This window comes from Ammospiza nelsoni, chromosome 11, assembly GCF_027579445.1.
Source record: "Ammospiza nelsoni isolate bAmmNel1 chromosome 11, bAmmNel1.pri, whole genome shotgun sequence".
Lineage (NCBI taxonomy): Eukaryota > Metazoa > Chordata > Aves > Passeriformes > Passerellidae > Ammospiza > Ammospiza nelsoni.
Genome location: NC_080643.1, coordinates 1262509 through 1281007, shown reverse-complemented (window position 1 = coordinate 1281007; position 18499 = coordinate 1262509). Strand labels below are relative to the sequence as shown.

The 18499-nt window shown below is 49.1% G+C and overlaps 1 protein-coding gene across 1 annotated transcript; it reads left to right on the top strand.

The window, feature by feature from the left end:
* Nucleotides 1-566: 566 nt before the first annotated feature.
* ARL8B (ADP ribosylation factor like GTPase 8B) lies at nucleotides 567-18079 on the top strand. Its single transcript, XM_059479780.1, has 7 exons — nucleotides 567-867; nucleotides 9797-9877; nucleotides 10440-10513; nucleotides 10934-11027; nucleotides 11627-11694; nucleotides 11925-11995; nucleotides 13352-18079. Exons 1-7 carry the CDS (start codon nucleotides 745-747, stop codon nucleotides 13399-13401), a joined length of 561 nt encoding a protein of 186 aa, XP_059335763.1. The 5' UTR covers nucleotides 567-744; the 3' UTR covers nucleotides 13402-18079.
* The last annotated feature ends 420 nt before the right edge of the window (nucleotides 18080-18499 follow it).

The window sequence follows — 18499 nt, the reverse complement described above, 5'->3', positions numbered from 1 at the left end:
CAGGGGGTGTCACACCCTCCTCACCACACCCGACATGGCGGCTCAGGGGTGTCACACCCTCCTCACCACACCCAACATGGCAGCTCAGGTGTGTCACTCCTCACCACACCCAACATGGCGGCTCAGGGGTGTCACACCCTCCTCACCACACCCAACATGGCGGCTCAGGGGTGTCACACCCTCCTCACCACACCCAACATGGCGGCTCAGGGGGTGCCACACCCTCCTCACCACACCCAACATGGCGGCTCAGGGGGTGTCACACCCTCCTCACCACACCCACCATGGCGGGATCAGGGAGGTGTCACTCCTCACCACACCCAACATGGCGGCTCAGGGGTGTCACACCCTCCTCACCACACCCGACATGGCGGCTCAGGGGTGTCACACCCTCCTCACCACACCCACCGTGGCGGAATCAGGGAGGTGTCACTCCTCACCACACCCACCATGGCGGCCCCGCCCCGCCCTCTCCCGCCGCGGGTCTTCCGGCCGCCAGGGGGCGCTGCGGGCCGGGGCGGGGCCGGCGGGGCCGGGTGACCGCGGCGTCACGTGAGGGCGGCGGGGGGAGCCGGGCCCGGACGAGCGCGGCTGTCCCGGAGCGGCCGAGAGCAGCGCCCGGCACGGCCCAGCGCGGCTCGGCACGGCACAGCCCGGCACAGCCCGGCCCGCAGCGTCCCGGCCCGCCGGAGCCATCGCCCGGCCCGACCCGCAGCGCCCCCGGCCCGCCCGCCCGCCGCCACGATGCTGGCGCTGCTGTCCCGGCTGCTCGACTGGTTCCGCTCGCTCTTCTGGAAGGAGGAGATGGAGCTGACCCTGGTGGGGCTGCAGTACTCGGGCAAGACCACCTTCGTCAACGTCATCGCGGTGAGCGGGGCGGGCGGGGACCGAGCTGGGCCCGGGGCCGCGGGCATGGAGCGGGGCCGGGGCCGCGGGGATGGTGCGGGGCCGGGGCCGCGGGGATGGAGCCGGGCCGGGCCGAGCCGGGCCGAGCCGCGGGGATGGAGCCGGGCTGGGGCCGCGGGGATGGAGCGGGGCTGGGCCAGGCCCATCCGGGCCGCGGGGATGGAGCGGGACCGGACCGGGCCGGGCCGGGCCGCGGGGAGCAGGGTGTGAGCCCTCGCTGGGCGGATGGCCGAGCCTCGGGGGCTGCCGTGCCTCCGTAAACCTTTGGGAACCCGTGGAGCCACCGATCCCCCAGCAGGGTCGGCCCCACAGCGGGCTCGGAAGGCGCCTTTCAGTCAGGGTGTCGGTGTGGCGGGGCTCTCTTAGCAGATGTGGAGATAACATTGTGTGTCTTCAGCTGCCGCCTCCCTTTGACTGCTTTTCGGTAGTCCTAAATCACTTAAGTGTTGGCACCTACTCACGGTTCTCCTCTCAAATATTTGCTTATCGATTGCTGGAACCCATATCAAATAATCTTTCTCTTAAGGTGTAACTTACCTGAGAAGTACAGCTCACAAGCCCATCAGCAGCCCATCAGCACTGGGGCCTGCTGATCTGGTGATGTGCCTGGAGCAGGTAAAGGAAGGGTGTGGGAATACTCCTACACGAAGCTTTTCCATTGTTGAACGAGATAAAGAGTGGCTTTGCCTAAATTGCGGGCGTGTTCAGCTTCATCAGTGTCCTGCTCTGCTGATGTATGGGATGGAAAACATTCCAGGAGACAGGCTGGACTGTGGGAGCTCCTGAAATGGGCAGCCAGGGTGTCTTTTGGTTTTTCAGGGAGTGTGAGTGACCTGAGTGCAGTGCACCTGGAAGGAGAAAGCTGATGTCTCCAGCTTTAGAGTGAGCACACCTTCAGCTTGTCTCTTGGTTTTTGAGGCTGTGTCCTTAGCACCATGGAATTCTTGTAAGTTTGTTTTTATTTAAGTGCCACTTGAATGAGTTAGTGGCTGGGAAAAGGACTTTCATTCTCTTGCAGTTGTGCATCACCCTTGCACACTGACAAACATCCTGGCAAACCATAACCAAGCCCTCGTGTAGCTCAGGTGTGAGCACTCAGCGGGCTCCTGATGATCATGGAAAATGGGTTACTTCATGAAAGGTAACTTCTCTGGCTTGTTGTCAGCTAAAAGTTGCTGGAGTGACCCAGGAATGCCAGGAACCTTTTCTTTCACACTCTGCCAATACATCTTGACTCGGATTTGTAGAAATGGAGCTCTGAGAGTGTTGTACAGCCTCGATCTGTGGCTGCTGAGCTGGTACTGGTTGGAGTGTTTCTGCAGCTGGGGGCTCTGGGCAGGCTGTTAATCATCTGGAGTCCTGGTGATGGCCCATAACAAAAAGTGCTTTCCCTCTGTATAGTAGCAGCAGCACGAGTTTGGGGAGTAACCTGTGCAGCTCACTGCAGGTATGTGCAGCAGTCAGAGCTGTAGTAGCTGCACATCAGTTGAGTCCACCTAAGTTGTCTCCAGTGGGAGAAGTTTCCCCAAGTAAAGCTGGAGCTGTTTCCAGCCTCCTCTGCGGGGGTTGGATCTTGCACGGTTTCAGCCACATGTTAGGATCACACCCAGGCATTTATCTGAGTGAGTGCCATTCAGGGAGCCTTGCAAAACCCCGGGCAGGGAGGAAGCTGCTGAGCATGCTGACACAGCCTCCTTAGCTGGTTTAGTTTGGAAGCATCAGGTCACATTTCTGAAGTTTTTAATTAGGAAATCTGGTGAGCCTTTACACAAAAAAGCAGAGGGAAAGGGTTTGCCCAGGTCTGTATTATTGGTTTAAACAAAATAATGGCATAAGCTTCAGCTTCCAGTGCAAAATCACTTTTCAGAACAGTGCAGTTCATGGCATGCAGAGCTGTTTCCTTATTTGCTTCCTTGACTGACTTTAGTTCAGAGTCTGCATCTGGGGATGAGTGCAGGAAAAGAACAACTGCTCTCTGCAGGCCAGTTAGTGGTTTGGGTGGATGAGGCTGTTGGGATTCCTCAAAACTGAAATGAAAGGAATGACACAGCAAGATGTCCTGTAGGACAGCTCTGAAGGCTGGAGTGCTCACCAGGAGCTTGCTGTGGCTCAGGAGGTTGTGTGCTGCCTAACAAAGGGCTGCTGCCAGTCTGCCAACAGTGAGTTTAATCCAATATAAATGTCTAATGTAATCTCTGCCCATCCAATCAGGCATATGGAACTAGAGGGAAAACTCACCCAGTTACACAGGGAAGCTGGTACAGGGCCTGGCTGCTGCTGAAGTGGACAGGCCACAAGAGGCAGACAGTCCAGTTCTAGAATAATCCTCTTCTAGATTGGTGGTGGGTTTTGATCACGTTTATTCCTCCAGTGTAAACAAACACTTGATTTGTAATCAGGCTAAACAAGGGCCTGGAGAGAGGACAAGAGGGAATGGATTTGAACTGCGAGATGGAAAGGTTAGATTAGATATTAGGGATAAATCCTTCCCTGTGGGGGTGGGCAGGCCCTGGCACAGGTTCCCAGAGCAGCTGTGCCTGCCCCTGGACCCCAAGGGCAGCTTGGACAGGGCTTGGAGCAGCCTGGGACAGTGGGAGGTGTCCCTGCTATGGCAGGGGTGGCACTGGATGGGCTTGAATGTCCCTTCCAACCCCAACCCTCCTGTGTTCAGTTTGATTAGGAGGTTTAAAATCCAACGTTAGCAGTGAAATCTCGTTAGAGCTGGATCAGCTAATGCAGCTTCTGCTTTTCTAAGGCTCTGCATTAGTCACTGTCTCTAATTAGATATTAAGCATAAGTTTTCCATGTGTGTGAGTAAACTTGCTCACAAGGGAGGATATCATTTCTTCCTGGTCCTAATTTCCCTAATGTGGATGGCCTGTGGCTCTTATTCAGAGAAACTGCATGTCATCCCCAGGATCGCGTCTGGGATTGTCGGCTCCTGAGCCGAGCCCTGCAAATGCCCATTATTTACAGCCTCTGCAGGACCTGGTGGTGTTTGCAGCTCGTGGCCATTCCCTCAGCCCAGGAACTGGGAATGCTGCTGTGGGGAGCACGAGGGGCTGCTGGGGCCGTGTGAGGCCACTGAAACACAACTCAAGTAAGCTGAGCCTGCCCACGGCCCTGCAGGTGTGCTGCTGGGGGACAGCAGGGCTCCCCTGCAGATGGGGAATGATGGGGCACCCCTGCAGCTGGGGAACAGCGGGGCACCCCTGCAGCCGGGGAACAGCGGGGCACCCCTGCAGCTGGGGAACAGCGGGGCACCCCTGCAGCTGGGAGACAGCAGGGCACCCCTGCAGCTGGAGGACAGCAGGGCACCCCTGCAGCTGGGGAACAGCGGGGCACCCCTGCAGCCAGGGGACAGCGGGGCACCCCTGCAGCTGGGGGACAGCAGGGCACCCCTGCAGCCAGGGGACAGCGGGGCACCCCTGCAGCTGGGGAACAGCGGGGCACCCCTGCAGCCAGGGGACAGCGGGGCACCCCTGCAGCTGGGGAACAGCGGGGCACCCCTGCAGCCAGGGGACAGCGGGGCACCCCTGCAGATGGGGAACAGTGGGGCACCCCTGCAGCTGGGGGACAGCGGGGCACCCCTGCAGCCGGGGAACAGCGGGGCACCCCTGCAGCTGGGGAACAGCGGGGCACCCCTGCAGCCTCCACAGCCTATTGCACGGAATAGTGGCATGCGCTGGGGTTTCTGTAGAAGTATTTCCTGATGCCTGGCAGGTTGATCCTTGATCCAGGTGTTTGGCACTGAAGCTCATTAGCCTGGTAGTCAGTGAGCAGAGATCTGGAGGAGTGGAAGAAGTTGGACTTTTCTGATATGGTTATCAGGTTCAAGAGCTAAACTCAACCTGTTTGTGGTGACAGGGTAAATAAGGTCCCTCTTTAGGATTTGTGTCAGAGCCTGAATTAGTGTGGTTGGATTTTTAACTTTGGAATATCTGGCAAGTGTTGGAATGAGACTGTGGTTTCTAGAGAGAGGCAATTCCTGAAGTGCCTCTCAAGGAAAGATTCGTTTGGCCAGCTGGGAGCTGCAACTTCCTTCTGTTCTCATGGCTGTTAAAAGTAACTTAGGCTTGAAGAAGTCGCACCAGAGAAGTGCAGGAAAATATTGCTCTAAAGAACTGCACTGCTGTTTTAATGCCTCTTGAACACCCAGGCAGGCCATAAATCCCCTGTGTTGTCACTTCATACACACCGTGGCTAAGGGAGAAGGCTGATAAAATTTGAAGTGTTTCTTAATGGCAGAAGTCTCTTGAAATGCATTGCATCACTTCATTTGCTAATAAAGCTCCTAGGAGGTGACTCAGACCCTTTCTTTGAGGTCCTGCTGCCAGTACCCTAGATGGGCTAAAACAGGTGACTGAAATCAGAATCTCCTTTTTCCATCTTGGTACTGAGTTCCTTTAGAGCACTTGGTAAGCAATGGCAGAGCTTTAAGTGGTAACATCTGGACATTTTTCTTGACTATCAGAAACATGAAATATCCTGAGCTCTTACATGACTGCCTTCTAGACAGACATATGCCTTCTTTATGGTCAATATTTGCTAAGCAGTCCATGTCCTGTTAAATATTCAGTTAAACTCAGGGCTGGGGAAATAAAAATGCCTTTTCTTGTCATATACCACTGTTTTGGTTTCTGCAGGAATCATTCCTGGAAGTGCTGTTGGGAAGGATTAAGTTTCTAATCTGGAGTTCAGGCTTCTGATCGTGATCACAAGTGGCTGGAACACTGAAGTATTTCCTGAAGAAGGAAGCTGGACTGTAGAAAGTTGATTTGTCCATTTATGAGGCACTGCTTGGTTGAGGCTATGAGTGTTGCAGAGGAGGCTTAGTGTAGGGGTAGCTTGATATAATGCTAAAATTGCACTGCTTTTAAAATAATTTTTTAAGAAGACATTTTGGATACATGCAGCATTTTTTCTTAGTGCGAAGAGAAAGAAATTTTTAGGGATGAGCAGCAGAGTTTAGTGTAATATTCTGGTTCAGGTGGATTGGGAGTGTCCTGGCAGGATTCCATACTCCAATGGTGTTGTCTCCTAGTTGGTTAAGCTTGTTTGTGATCTCATCTAGCTGGATGAAAGGTATTATGATTAAAGATAAAGCAATCTTTCCTGTGTGATAGCAGAGTCCCTATGAAGAAATGGGTCCTGTAACAGTAGTGAATCATGTCAGCTTTATGAGATGCAAACTAAAGGCTGCCCTGACCTTCTCTGATGATACAAACAATGTATTGTGCAGGCTGTGCAATCAGAATCAAGCTGCTTAGGGGGCTGACAGCCCCTAGAGCTGTCCAAGGCCAGGCTGGACAGGGCTTGGAGCAGTCTGGGGTAGTGCAAGGTGCCCCTGCCCATGGCAGGGGGGAACTGGATGGGCTTTGAGGTTCCTCCCAGTTGAAACCACTCTACTGCTCCATAACTCCCTGGAATTTGAGTTTCTAGCTCAAATGATGAAGAAACCCAAATGTGTTTTGTTTGGTTTATGGTTTGACTCGAGACAACTGGAAATGGTAGGTTCAATAAGGTTGTTGTAATATTAATTAAATTATAAAAGAGACTAAACTTGCATCCTTTATACACTTCTGGAATGTCAGGGGATGACAAGTTGTCACTTGTCCAAAGTTTTCCTCTGGGAAATGAGTTGTACCTGTAGCTGGCTTGTTCAGAAATGCTGCAGTCTGTGCTCTAGTGCTGCCACTGACACTGGGTGAGCTGAACCCAAACTGATTCATGGAATAAAGTCCCTTAGTTCAGTCTGGATGCAGTTTTGCTGCTCTGAGTAATAAGTACTCATCTGGATAAGTGGGTTCATGCTGCACTAAAATCTCTTGTTTGGGTTCTTCAGGAGCTTTGAAGGGAGCATCTTGCAAACCAGGAGGCTGAAGGATTAGTCCTGGGGGATCTTGGTGGCCTCTGAAATGGCTCTGTTTAGTCTCCCCGTCCCTTATCTCCCACAGGCTTGGAGTTAACTTTGTTTGGTGACCTTCGGTTTGTGCTGGTGCTGTGTCTGTGTGACCTCGGGGCTGAGGCTTGCAGCAGAATCGCTGCTGGGACAGCTCCTGCCCTTCTCGGAGCCCTGCTGGGGTGGGCTGCAGTGCTGGAAACAAGGCTGCTGTCCTTGATGAGTGTTTGAGCAGTGCTGCTGTGTGTGACAGCAGCCAAAGGCTTTCCCATCGGGAATTGACAATATTGCTGTGCATATCAAACTTGTTTTAAAGCTGGTGTTTCAGCAGAAAGCATCTTATTGTGAGCACACAGTGATAGAACTGAGCACTCTGCTCTGGGAGGGAAGGCTGATTCAAACCAAGTGACTACTAGTAAAAGTATGTTCCTTTTGTGCTGCTCTTCGAGTAGCTTTTGCGTATGAATAGACCAAGTTGAAGCTGAATTCCTGGCTTTTTTCCTCTGAGGAGGTAGTAAACAAAAGCCCTCTAAATTCTGAGTGTAGAGAACAGTTTCTGGGCCAAGGCAGTTGAATGTGGTAGCAGAATCCATCAAAGGAGATCACTGTCTGCTGCTAAAATCCTTTACAATTGTTTTAACCAATTTTTGACCTGTCTTAAAAGAGAAGGGGACTTCCAATAGCTTCCTCTGGGTCCAGTGAGCAGAGGAACACCCACACTCATGTCAGGGGAAGGTCTTTCAAATGAAGACCTGAGCTGACCCGTGTGTTCATGTCAGCTCTGGATCGTCCCTCTGCAAAGCAGAGAACAGCTGAAACTCAACTGGGTGACTGCAGGTTTAAGGGTTTGAGGTTTTAAGCAAGTCAAAACAAGTTAGGGGATGTGCAGCGTGGGTAGTGAGCACTTGGGAAGGAGTCAGATGCAGCAGCTTTCCTGAAGATTCTGTAAAAGTTTCCCTGTGGTGGGTCACAGTAATTTCAACATTAAAGATGTGGCAAATGAAATGCTGCTCCAATCTGCAGGAATCTGTGTCCTGAAAGAGCAGTGGGAAAACATGAAATGGGTGCTGCAATTTGTGGGATGACTGGCACAGGGAGTGCTGCAAGGGAGGGCTGTAAACTCCTCACAGGGATGGGCAGGGAGTGTTTGGGCAGCCTAGAGCTTGATGAGGATCACGATAAGGTGGTTTATGGGTAGGAATTAGGCCAACAAGGCAGATATCCCAGTGGGAGTCTCCTCTAGACCACCCAGCTCAGGATGAAGAGGCACCAAAATCCTCCTCAAGCTGCTGGGAGCAGTCTCACTGTGGCTAGGCCTTGTTCTCATAGGACACCTCAGCGTCCCACGTGTCTGCTGGAAATAAATGCAGCAGGGAGTGATGAGTCCTGCAGGTTCCTGGAATGTGTGTTCCTATTGATAAGAACAGCTCTCGAGAGAAGGATCTGGAAGGATCTGAGTGGGAATAGTTGGCAGCATCTGGGGTAAGGCTCAGCAGCAGAGATGGAGGCTCAGGAAGTGCTTGGGAGACACTGGGATAGGAGCTGTGGGTGTGGGGTGTGACTGGAGGCAGGAATGTGGAGGCAGGAATGCTGTGGTGCTTGAGCAACTGGCAAGTGACCCTTCAGAGGCAAGGTTGGTTTGAGGAGCTGAGCTGAGCTGGCCCAGACGTGGCAGCACAGCTGGCCATGGGCTCTGGGCTGTGCTGGTCACTCTGGCTGCAATGGGCAGCTCAGGCCCTGGCATTTGGGGCAGGAATGGGCAGCTCCTGGGCTGGCATTCCCATTGGGCACCCACCCTGCCACGTTAGAAGGGGTAGAGTGGCTTCTGTAGCAGTGCTGCAGGTCTGACCCAAGCTCCTCGTGCAGCCCTGGTCCTGCTGCCCACGCTGTTCCTGATACAAGCCAGGAGCTGCTGTCCTTCATGGCCACCTGGTCTGGCTCAGTTGCTCCTTGCAGCCAGTGGGCAGTCAGGCCCTAACTCTGGGCTGGTGTGCCTGCTTCAGAGATCCCAAAAGGCTCTGAGCCCCAGGTAGCTTCTCTGGCCGGTGTCAGGGGACAGATGCAGACGTTGCTGCTGTGATACCAAACCCTAATTAAACAACTGAGTGCTTTGGGATCAACCCTAATTTTTCCAAGTGTGCTTGACTGTCTGGTTCTATTACACATAATGGATGTAGTGAGCTTCATAATGGCCACTGTGGCTGATTCACCTTCTGCCAAACAGCCAAGGGAGAAATCTGTAGTAGTGTTGAAAACTCTTGTTGTGGCTGCAGGAGCTAGTTGGGAACTTGGCTCTCGAGCTGCTGCAGATGGAAGTGTCACAGACAGTAAAACATCTGCTGCTGGAGAAGCTCTCCAGTGCAGTGCTGCTTGCAGCAGCTCTGTCCCAGCTGGGTGTGATGCTGGAAACAAGCTCACATCCTCTGGAGCTGCGTTTGCCACTGCTGCACATGTTGGACACTGGCCCTGCAGGAAGCTGACCTGGCAGGTCCTTCCACTTTGCAGCCTCTCACACTCCTCAGGGAGTCACCCCATACCTGTGGGCTGGAGGCTTCCTCCACAGGAGTGATTTATTGCTGCAAAGGCTGGCCAGAGAGCAGCTTGCATCACAGGGAGCCCTTCTGGATATTTCTAGCTCCCAGGTACCTGGGAGATCCCCACAGGCAGGCCTTGGCTCCAGCAGGTGAATGGCTCCTTCCTCCCTTGCCCTGGCTGTCCATCTGCTGAGCTGTGCAAAGCTCTTCCCCAGGTGACTTTGCTCCTCTGGCTGCCTCAAGGCTTGAAAAACGATTGCAGTGCTTGTAAGAAATGCGTTGTCTGACTGCACACAAGCTCCAGTACACATGGATTTAACATCCACGACTTCTTGGCCGTAAAACCTTCAGTTGGAAGGTGAACGGTTAGAAAAAGCCTGTGATATTTTACTGTGTAAACCAGTTGTGTCAGATAAGCACTAAATTTAACTTTCTCTGTTTTTCTTTTTTCCAGTCAGGTCAATTCAGTGAAGATATGATTCCTACTGTGGGCTTCAACATGAGGAAGGTTACAAAGGGTAATGTTACAATAAAGGTATGTTGCCATTGTTGACTGTTTTCTTTAGGTTCTAGTTTGAAACTTACATGTTTGCTCTGTTTTGCTTCCAGCCTTGAGGCAAATGTAGAACACTGAAGAGGCTCAGCTAAATCTGTCAGTAGCTTAAGAAGACATTTATGTTTATTTATGGGGTTTCTGAAATGAGAATCTGTGTGTGATTCCCAGGTTCATGGACTAGCTAAAGCATTGTTGTGATGATGCTGTCTGGTTTAGATCTGAGTGTTTGAGGCCCAGAGATGCTGCTTTCCTGCTCATCAGTTTGCTTAGGGGAAGGATTTTGAAGTGAATACATTGTGTTTTCTTGTGTAGCTCAGTGTGTAACCTTCATACACAGGATGCTGTTACATCAGTTTGCACCTCCTGCTGCTGGCCCTAAGCTCTGAGCAGCTGTGCAGGGGATTATTCCTGTTTTAGCATGGGAGGGGTCAAGCAGCTGCTTAAGGAGAAAGGAAAAACTGTAGTGATTTCTTGTCTTATCTTTGCCTGACATGTTTGAACACAGTGCATGGCTAAATTGTCTTTCTCCCCTTGCCTTAAGATTTGGGATATAGGAGGGCAGCCCCGATTCCGGAGCATGTGGGAGCGATATTGCAGAGGAGTTAATGCTATTGTGTAAGTGTCCTTCCTTCAGCTCTGCTTCCTTCACACGGGCTTCCTTCTCTGGGAGCCTCCCTAACACTGCATGCCTCACTCTGTAGTTCTCCTTGTGGTTCTGAACCTGCCCTGCAACCACACTGACCTTGTTCACCCTTCAGTTCAGGGCTCAGATGGGGTGTGTTATCAGTGTCTGATCTGGAGTACTAACTCCTCCCTGTCTGAACTGGGTGGCAGTGCTGACTCAAAGCATCTTCCTTCTGCTCTGGTCTTGGAGAATTTTTTTTTTAAAGAACTAAATTCTTTGCTCAGAAGGCCTAGCTTTGTTGAAAGCCTTGTTGAATGTGCCCAAACCTGGCAGTGTAAAGGAAAAAAAAAAAAAGTGATGTTTCTGCAGGAGCTCAGTGTCGCTGACCTAACCTGAAATTCTCTTTAAAGCTACATGGTAGATGCTGCAGATCGTGACAAAATAGAAGCCTCTCGGAATGAGCTGCACAATCTTCTAGATAAGCCCCAGCTACAAGGAATCCCTGTAAGTAACATCACCTTAGACACCATTAAATGTCTCTGAGGAATGTGCACTCTTGAGCAACTCTGAAGTCTGCCTTGAACTCTGAATTATAAGGCCCAACCTTACTGGTCAGTATAGGCATGGACAGTGCCTGCCCCCAGTGCCTCAAACCAATTATTGACCTTCAGTGGTCTTATTTCACTCAGTGCTCCCAAAACATAATAAATACAATTAAGGCAGAAGTTTAGAGGATTCCACAGTATGAGTTTGTGCTGTTGACTAAAGGTTAACCACAGTGTAGTACAGAACTGTAGAGTAAGTTTGGGGAATCTCAATGAGTGTGCTGCAAACGTTTTCAGATTTATCAGCTGACATATTCTCTTGCTTGCTCTTTGCACAGAACAGTTTATTTGTACCCCCTGTTTCCCTGTGACTAGGTCAGTCTTCTTTATTGATCTGGTTTAACTGTGAATATCTTATTCCATTAGATTTAACAGACAGATCCACACTGCTCATGAGACTCCCTTGAAGTTTGTTGGTTTTCTGGTTTTGATTGGGGTTTTTGTCTGTTTAGGGTTTTCTAAAGCAAAGCTACAATCATTTCCTTCTCTGGATTTCAGGTTCTAGTACTTGGAAATAAGAGAGACCTTCCTAATGCTTTGGATGAGAAACAGCTAATTGAAAAGATGTAAGTCTAACCCTTGCTAAGAAACATTTCTCTTCCTCAATAAATTAGTGTACATAGGGTTGTTATTAGATCAGGAAGCTCACATTTATGAGTGGAAAACCCAGCAACAGCAGGTAACTGAATATTGTACAGAACAAGTTGTGTGGGGAAGGGGAGGAGGAGCAGCTCAGACTGTCAGTAAGAGTCCTTGTGTCAGTGAAATGTGTGCTGACCTGTTCTCTCTTTCCTAGGAATCTTGCTGCTATTCAGGACAGAGAAATATGCTGCTACTCAATTTCTTGCAAAGAGAAAGATAATATAGGTAACTATTAACCCAAACCACTGAGAATTATGAAGTGCTGTCAGAGGGTGGACTGGGGGGATTTTAAGTTCTTAAACTTCTTGTCTTCAGGAAACCAGGAACAAATCAAAGACCAGTTAAATTCAGTATGACTCCTGATGGCAGTGAGGAAGCCTGACTGGAGTTAAAGTTTTAGGGGCTGTAGTTACCAAAAATGCCAGTCCCTGTAAAATCTGCTCCTTTCTTCACTCAGCTTGCAGGAAAGAGCTGACTAGTCCATTGGCTTGGCCTGAATGATTTTATACTTCTGTCAGGTGCTCTCACCTCTGCCTCACTTGGTCAGGATGCCAAGTCCTCACAGCAAGTTTTTCCTCAAGTTTATTCCCCAAGATTATTTCCCTTGAAATAATCACCTTCCCTTGCTGTGTTATCAGAGCAGTTTGTGTTGTGGCACCTGCCAGTCCCCTGCAGCCAAACAGTGCCTTTTTCTGGCACAGACATCATATTATGCTTCAGAACTTGAGGAGTTCAAACAGAAACCATGTCCTGTAATCTCTGGTATTTGCCATAAGCTTTGTGAGTAAACTGAGTCATCTCAGCTGAGTGAAAACAGAATTTAACAACACTTTCCACCCTTTTCCTGGTGCCTTCCATGGCTGCCATGGGATTAACACTGGTGCATTGCCAGGGTAACAGGAGTTTGCTGATGAGGAAACTTAAGGGTGATGCTCTCAGGAGAAGCTCTAAAGGATACCAGGATGGCTTTATAGGGGAAAAAGCTTCTTTCTAGGAAAATGGAATAGTCTGTGGAGCAGTTGTGGCTTCCAAGAAGCCCCTGTCACCTTAGCATCAGTTAAATGTTCAGACATGCTGGATGGAAGCAGAGGCTCCTTTCTGTGGCGATCCACACAAGGCTTAACACAAGGTAAAAGGCAGGGCCTTTCCCTTCCTTAGGAGAGCCTCTTCCAGGCAGGGAGGAGCACAATGCCTTGTACCACAGGCTAAACCAGCTCTGTGCTCAGCAGGGCACGAGCTGCAGGCTGGCTGAACAGAGCACTGCTGATCTAAAACTAATTATTGGAGCCACAGTGAAGTGTCCCATGAAGGAATATCTTATTCCTAGCAATGGGCTGGACTGAGGAACCAGGATGTGTGGGGCAGTGCCTGTCATTGTTACCTAAAGGATGCTGAGCAGTTACAGGATCAAAGCAAGGACAGCAAACATCCAGAAAATCATTGTGTTCATGTGCCCTGGCCATCCTCTAGAGAAGGGCTGGGATATTCCTGTCCTGTGTTGGGGACACTGGAATACCAAAGCCTTATCACTTATACCAATATAGACACTTGAATGTGGAACTTCTCTTCTCTCTCCTGTAGATATCACGCTTCAGTGGCTTATTCAGCATTCAAAATCTAGAAGAAGCTGAAGTCTTCCTGGAATCTCCAGTACCAGTTGGCCATAATCTCAATTGTCCACTTCCCTCCATAATGAGATACTACCCCAAAATCCTGTATGAAGAATCTGCCTTTTCACGGTTCATTTCTCATGTGCACTGCTGAAGACTTGTATTCCTATTCTGTCACAAAACAACTAGAGTTGTCATGATAAAGTCAGCACAAATATTTATTTTACAACCATCTGTGGTGGGAGGGTTGTGGGGGGGCTTTTTAAAGAAATATCTCTACCATGTTAACTACGATGGTACACTCTGTTCTGGTTTTTCAGGGCCAGGTTTTTATATGATTTTCAGCAAGTGTTTTATTTCTAGTGTTTAGTGGCTTGAAGATGCTGATGCTTGACAGCATTAAGATTCTATAAGATGCCACATACAGTAGTTAGAAAACATTTAAGCGTGAATTGTGGGATACTGATTGATCTCACAGATGCATGTGATGTGTGTATGTAAGCAGAGAAATGGAAACTGTTTGCAGAGGGGAGCACAAGGCATAGATCAGCATCACTAATCTACAGCTGAGATCCTGTCACTTGAAAAAGAAAACTCTCGTGATGAATTAGGAAAGTCATCTGTTTAAAATCATTCTGTTGCTTCTGTTTAACATTTACGTGGGGGATGGGAATGGACTGTTCTGTCAAACTTTCAAAAATTGGAGTATTCCAGCATGAAAACAAATCGCTAGGAACATCAGGCTGTGTTCAAATACATTTTTCTATCTCCAGATTCTCGTGGTCTCTCTCTGAAACCAGAACATGCATTCTGAGCAGCTGCATGACACCCAAATTACTGATGCTCTTGTATCGAGGCAGTTGTTGACCTTTAGCACAATCTGTGTGTAATTGTCAGTGTCTCTCCTGCTCCTGGAATGGCTGGGCACAGTTTCACCTGGTGCTATGGAATACCTGGGCTATTGTGACAACTCTAGACCCGCCTGCTTTCTCGATGTAACCATGTGCAAAGCCTGTCACATGCAATGAAATGTTTTGCTGTGTCAAAGCACAAGAGAGCCAATGAATCGATCCTGTCTCTTGACTAGCTCCTGCAGCTTAGGGAAGTGTGTATAAACTCAAGACTGTAACGTTTCTGTAGCTTTACTTTCTCAGTGACTTCAGCATATTTAAAGGGACAGCCTTGTTGAGACTGGTTTGTTCATCAGCAGTGTCAGTGTGGCTCCTGGTGTGTGCAGATCCATGTGCAGCTGCTTGTGTTGCCTCACACTGTGTGTGACTCCTCACCTCACGCGGTTTGCAGCCCTGGGAGCAGCCCTGTCCCCTCTGTTCTGAGAGCCAGTGTTACCGCAGCCTGCCATGGCCTTACTGTCCTGTCCCAGCTCTGGCACTGCTGCACAGACACTACACGCTGCCTGCCTTCAGTCTGAAGTTACATTTGTACTTTCTGTCCCCTTTCAGTTCTCTGAAGCATGGTTTCAATTAATCCATACTCTGGTGCTGTAGAGGAGAGGGTGTATTAACTTGCTACTGTAGTCCCGAGTTCTCCAGAACTGCTACAGTTACTTTTATTTAGCAAACTTGCTTGTGCCTATCATGAGGAAACTAAACTAGAATGTGTGAATCTTTGTGGGGGACCAGGTCACTGTTTAGTTAACTGGCCTATAGCTAAACTTGATGTGTTTGGTGTTTATCTACTTCACTGCTTTTAGCGTTTATGGCATCCAAACACTACCAATTGTTAACCTGTGCATTACTCTCTGCATGTGAACAACTTATACAATTACTGAACTTTGTAAATATGTGATTTTTTTTTTTTATTTAGGTGGATGCATATGTTGGTTTACTGCTCTTCAGCTTTATTCAATAAACTTATGTTTTGAGGGTTGTATTGACACTTAACTGCCTGACTTGAGTTGGTGTGGCTGAAATCATGGAAAAACACAATGGGATGTTTGTCTCCTCTGCCAAAGATTCCAGTGGGGGAAGGATTGGTAAATACCTGAGCTGATTTATATTCTGTGGTTCAGCTATTCCAGTGAAATGCTCACAAAACTACCTTTGAGGCCTGGGGCTTGCTCACCTTACCTGAGCAAGCTCGGATAGTCAGTCTGAGCAGATTGCAGGGCTTTTTTATGTGTGTGAAAAGCACTGGTCAGCTGCAGGGTCTGAAGCAGGGGCAGCCTTCTGGAGCTCAGTTTTCAGGAGAGATAGAAATGCATGTGTCTGCAAGCTTTGGTTCTTGTGTTGAGCCTAGAGTAAAACCTTTGTTTTTCTACACAAGTGTCAGATCTTGCAGTGCCTGATCATTCACTGCCAATTAAAGCAGAAGGATTCTTATCTCAGTGGAAGTGAGGCTCTTGTTGACTGAGGTCTTGAACAAAATTTTTGCTGTGATTTTAATCTGAAGTTTCACTGACTGTTATTCCCAAAGGTTTTTGTTGTATTAATTTCTCTTAGGACACTGATTAATTAATAGGAGTGTCTGTCAGCATCTTCCAATTAATGGTAAGAAATGGGATGTCTTGTTTCAGGCTTGTCTCCATGTAAGCTTTCAGACTTACTGGGCTGTGTCAGGTCAGTTTTTAGTCCTGAGTGCTGGTCTTGGAGCATCCTTCATGTGTAACTCAGCTGGGCAAAGGACTAGTGACCTGTTAAAGATGCTGTGCATATGTCTTTCGAAGTTTCCTGCATGCAAAACAAGCTCCCTGCAGGTCATGGTCAAAGTAAAAGGTCTCTAGACACGAATGTGAACACAGTGTTAGTGCACTAAGGCTTGTCAGCCTGGTTGGTGTGATAGCAGCACCAGTCATTCAGTAAATCAACTGTGCTATGAGCTGCCCCACAGCTCTTGGCTTGATGTGCTGTCTCAGTACCAGTTTCTAGGTGTAAATAGCAGGGAGAGGCACAGGAACCCCCATGATGTGTGTGCTCTAAAAGGTCCATTTGCAACACCCCAAATGCCCAGCTGGGTTTCACAGTGTGGTGGCTCTGCTCTGCCAGCTGCCCTTGGCTACTGCTGGGGCAGGAAGGAGCCCTCAGAGGGGCTGCATTGTTCTGGTTCTGGCCTTCAGTAACTTGCAAGGTACCTTTTCTTGGAAAAGAGGAGGAATTGTTTCCTTCTCAACACCTTCCAGCCTTGGACTGAAAACAACATTCATTTGGCACTTTATGTCCAAGGTTAAATCTTTTCTGGCCTAATAAAGGTGTGGAGCCCAGCACAGGCATTAGCAGTGGTGTTTGCTGAACTTGGGTGCTGCAGCTGTGTTCTAGAAATGTAATCTCACCAGGATTACTTGTCTCAGGCTCTGTAGGGAGCATGGACAGTAAAAAGAGGCTGATTCAATTTCCCATTCTCTTTACAAGGGTTGCTTTTGGGAATGCGTTTTAGTTTATTGCATTTGACATCAATATAGCCATACTTATGTCACACAGTCCTGAAACTCCCCAGATGCAGGTGTTGACTGTTGGCATGTTGAGAAAAGCAGCTCTTGTGAAAAGGCAGACGCTGTGTGGTGGTGAACAGCTGGGAGCTGCACAGCAGTCCTGCCTCTGTGGGGTGTGGGCACTGTGTGCTGTCCTGGGTTTAGCTCAGCTCTCAGCCCTTGGTGGTGGCTCTGTTCAGTGCAGGTGCTCCTGGAGCAGCAGAGATGGATGAGGAAGGGTTGTGCTTGCCCCCACAGCTCTGCAGGAGAGTTCCCTTGGAGTGTCCCTGTCCTCCAGCTGCAGTGTGGGTGGTGGTTCCATAGATGCAGTTGCAGAGCAGGGGAGCTCCCATCACCCAGGACAGCTGAGGGCTGGGCAGCTGCACAGAGCAGCTCCTTCCCCCCACTTGGCAACAGGAGAGGTGCACAAATGTGCAGCTGTTCCATCATCTGTGGAACCAATAATCCAGTTCCTCAATGATTTATGTTTTCCCTTTGCATCTTGATGGAAACAGGTTAGAAAGATTTTGGGTGCTGACAAATCAAACTGCATAATCTTCACTTTCTGGTAGAAGTAAAGGCCAAAGAAAATGCCTTAAAGTCTGTCTTGAATCTAGGAGTGTTGTGCAGGGATCTGTAATAACCTGAGGCATGGCTTAGCAGGATTATCAAGCTTTGAACTCCCTGAGGTTTCCCTTGTCGTTTGTGGCTGTGCAGTGGCACGTCCTGGTTTGCTTTGTGCAGGAACTGTGCTCTCCCCGCATGCCCACACCGCTCCCCTGCCTTGTTCCTGCACTGACCTGACAGTGTGGATCCCAAAAAGGGCTGCAGAACAGATCTAGCTGTGTTTCTGAGGTGACACGGACAGGGAATCGTGTTAAAGGAGAAATCACGTGTGTGAGTGCCTGAGCTTCAGGGCTTCAGTTGCCAAAAGGTGAGTGCAGCACGTGTCTCACCAGAGCATGACCCTGAGAGGGCTCTGCTGCTCAGGGCTGCAGCTGCTGCTGCTCAGCACGTCTTGGTGAAACAGGGGCTCTGTGTGCCACTCCAATGGCAAACTCAGAATGGCACTCACAGGGGCTTTGCACATACTCTGTAAAAGGAGAAGTGAAATACTTGATGTTTTTATTTCCCTCCAGTGGAAGGTGGGTAAGTAGACCTTTGTGCCAGGATTAGTGCCTTTTAATTATGACATGACAGGTTTTATTCTGTTAAAGGCAACATGTATCATTGTGATAATTTTGAAGTGCTTCAATAAAGTGTTGTTGAAAACCACTTTTTTGCATATTCATCTGTAATAGGATAGCTGATTTATTATTGTTAGACATAGCTAAGAACCCTTATTACCTAATTTAACTACATAACTTCATCTGGAGAATGACTGGAAACCTTGTGCTCAGTGGGGGCAACTTTGAAAGGCCAGGCTGTGAAATTCCCATTCCTGATTATGTTCTGGTGCTGGAAGCATTGGTTGGTCTCATTGGTGTTTCTCTGAACAGACCCATTGGGTTGAACTATATTATTCAACAAACACAGCAAATTTGTCAGTAGAGGAAGAAAAAATTGTGGTGTGTGAAATTTAAAGCTGAACTTGGTTTTCTCAAGAGTCTGAAGAGTAAGTAAACTGTTAAGGTGCTTTTGTGTAATTGTGTTAATTTGGGGTGTGGATACTTCAGTCTTTGCAGCAAGATGGAA

Bases quoted from the DNA above. Each gene is read 5' to 3' on its own strand.
- ARL8B (XM_059479780.1), top strand. From the start codon at position 745: ATGCTGGCGCTGCTGTCCCGGCTGCTCGACTGGTTCCGCTCGCTCTTC. The intron at 11,028-11,626 runs GTAAGTAACATC...TCTGGATTTCAG, and splicing joins CCCAGCTACAAGGAATCCCT to GTTCTAGTACTTGGAAATAA. The intron at 11,695-11,924 runs GTAAGTCTAACC...TCTCTTTCCTAG, and splicing joins AAACAGCTAATTGAAAAGAT to GAATCTTGCTGCTATTCAGG.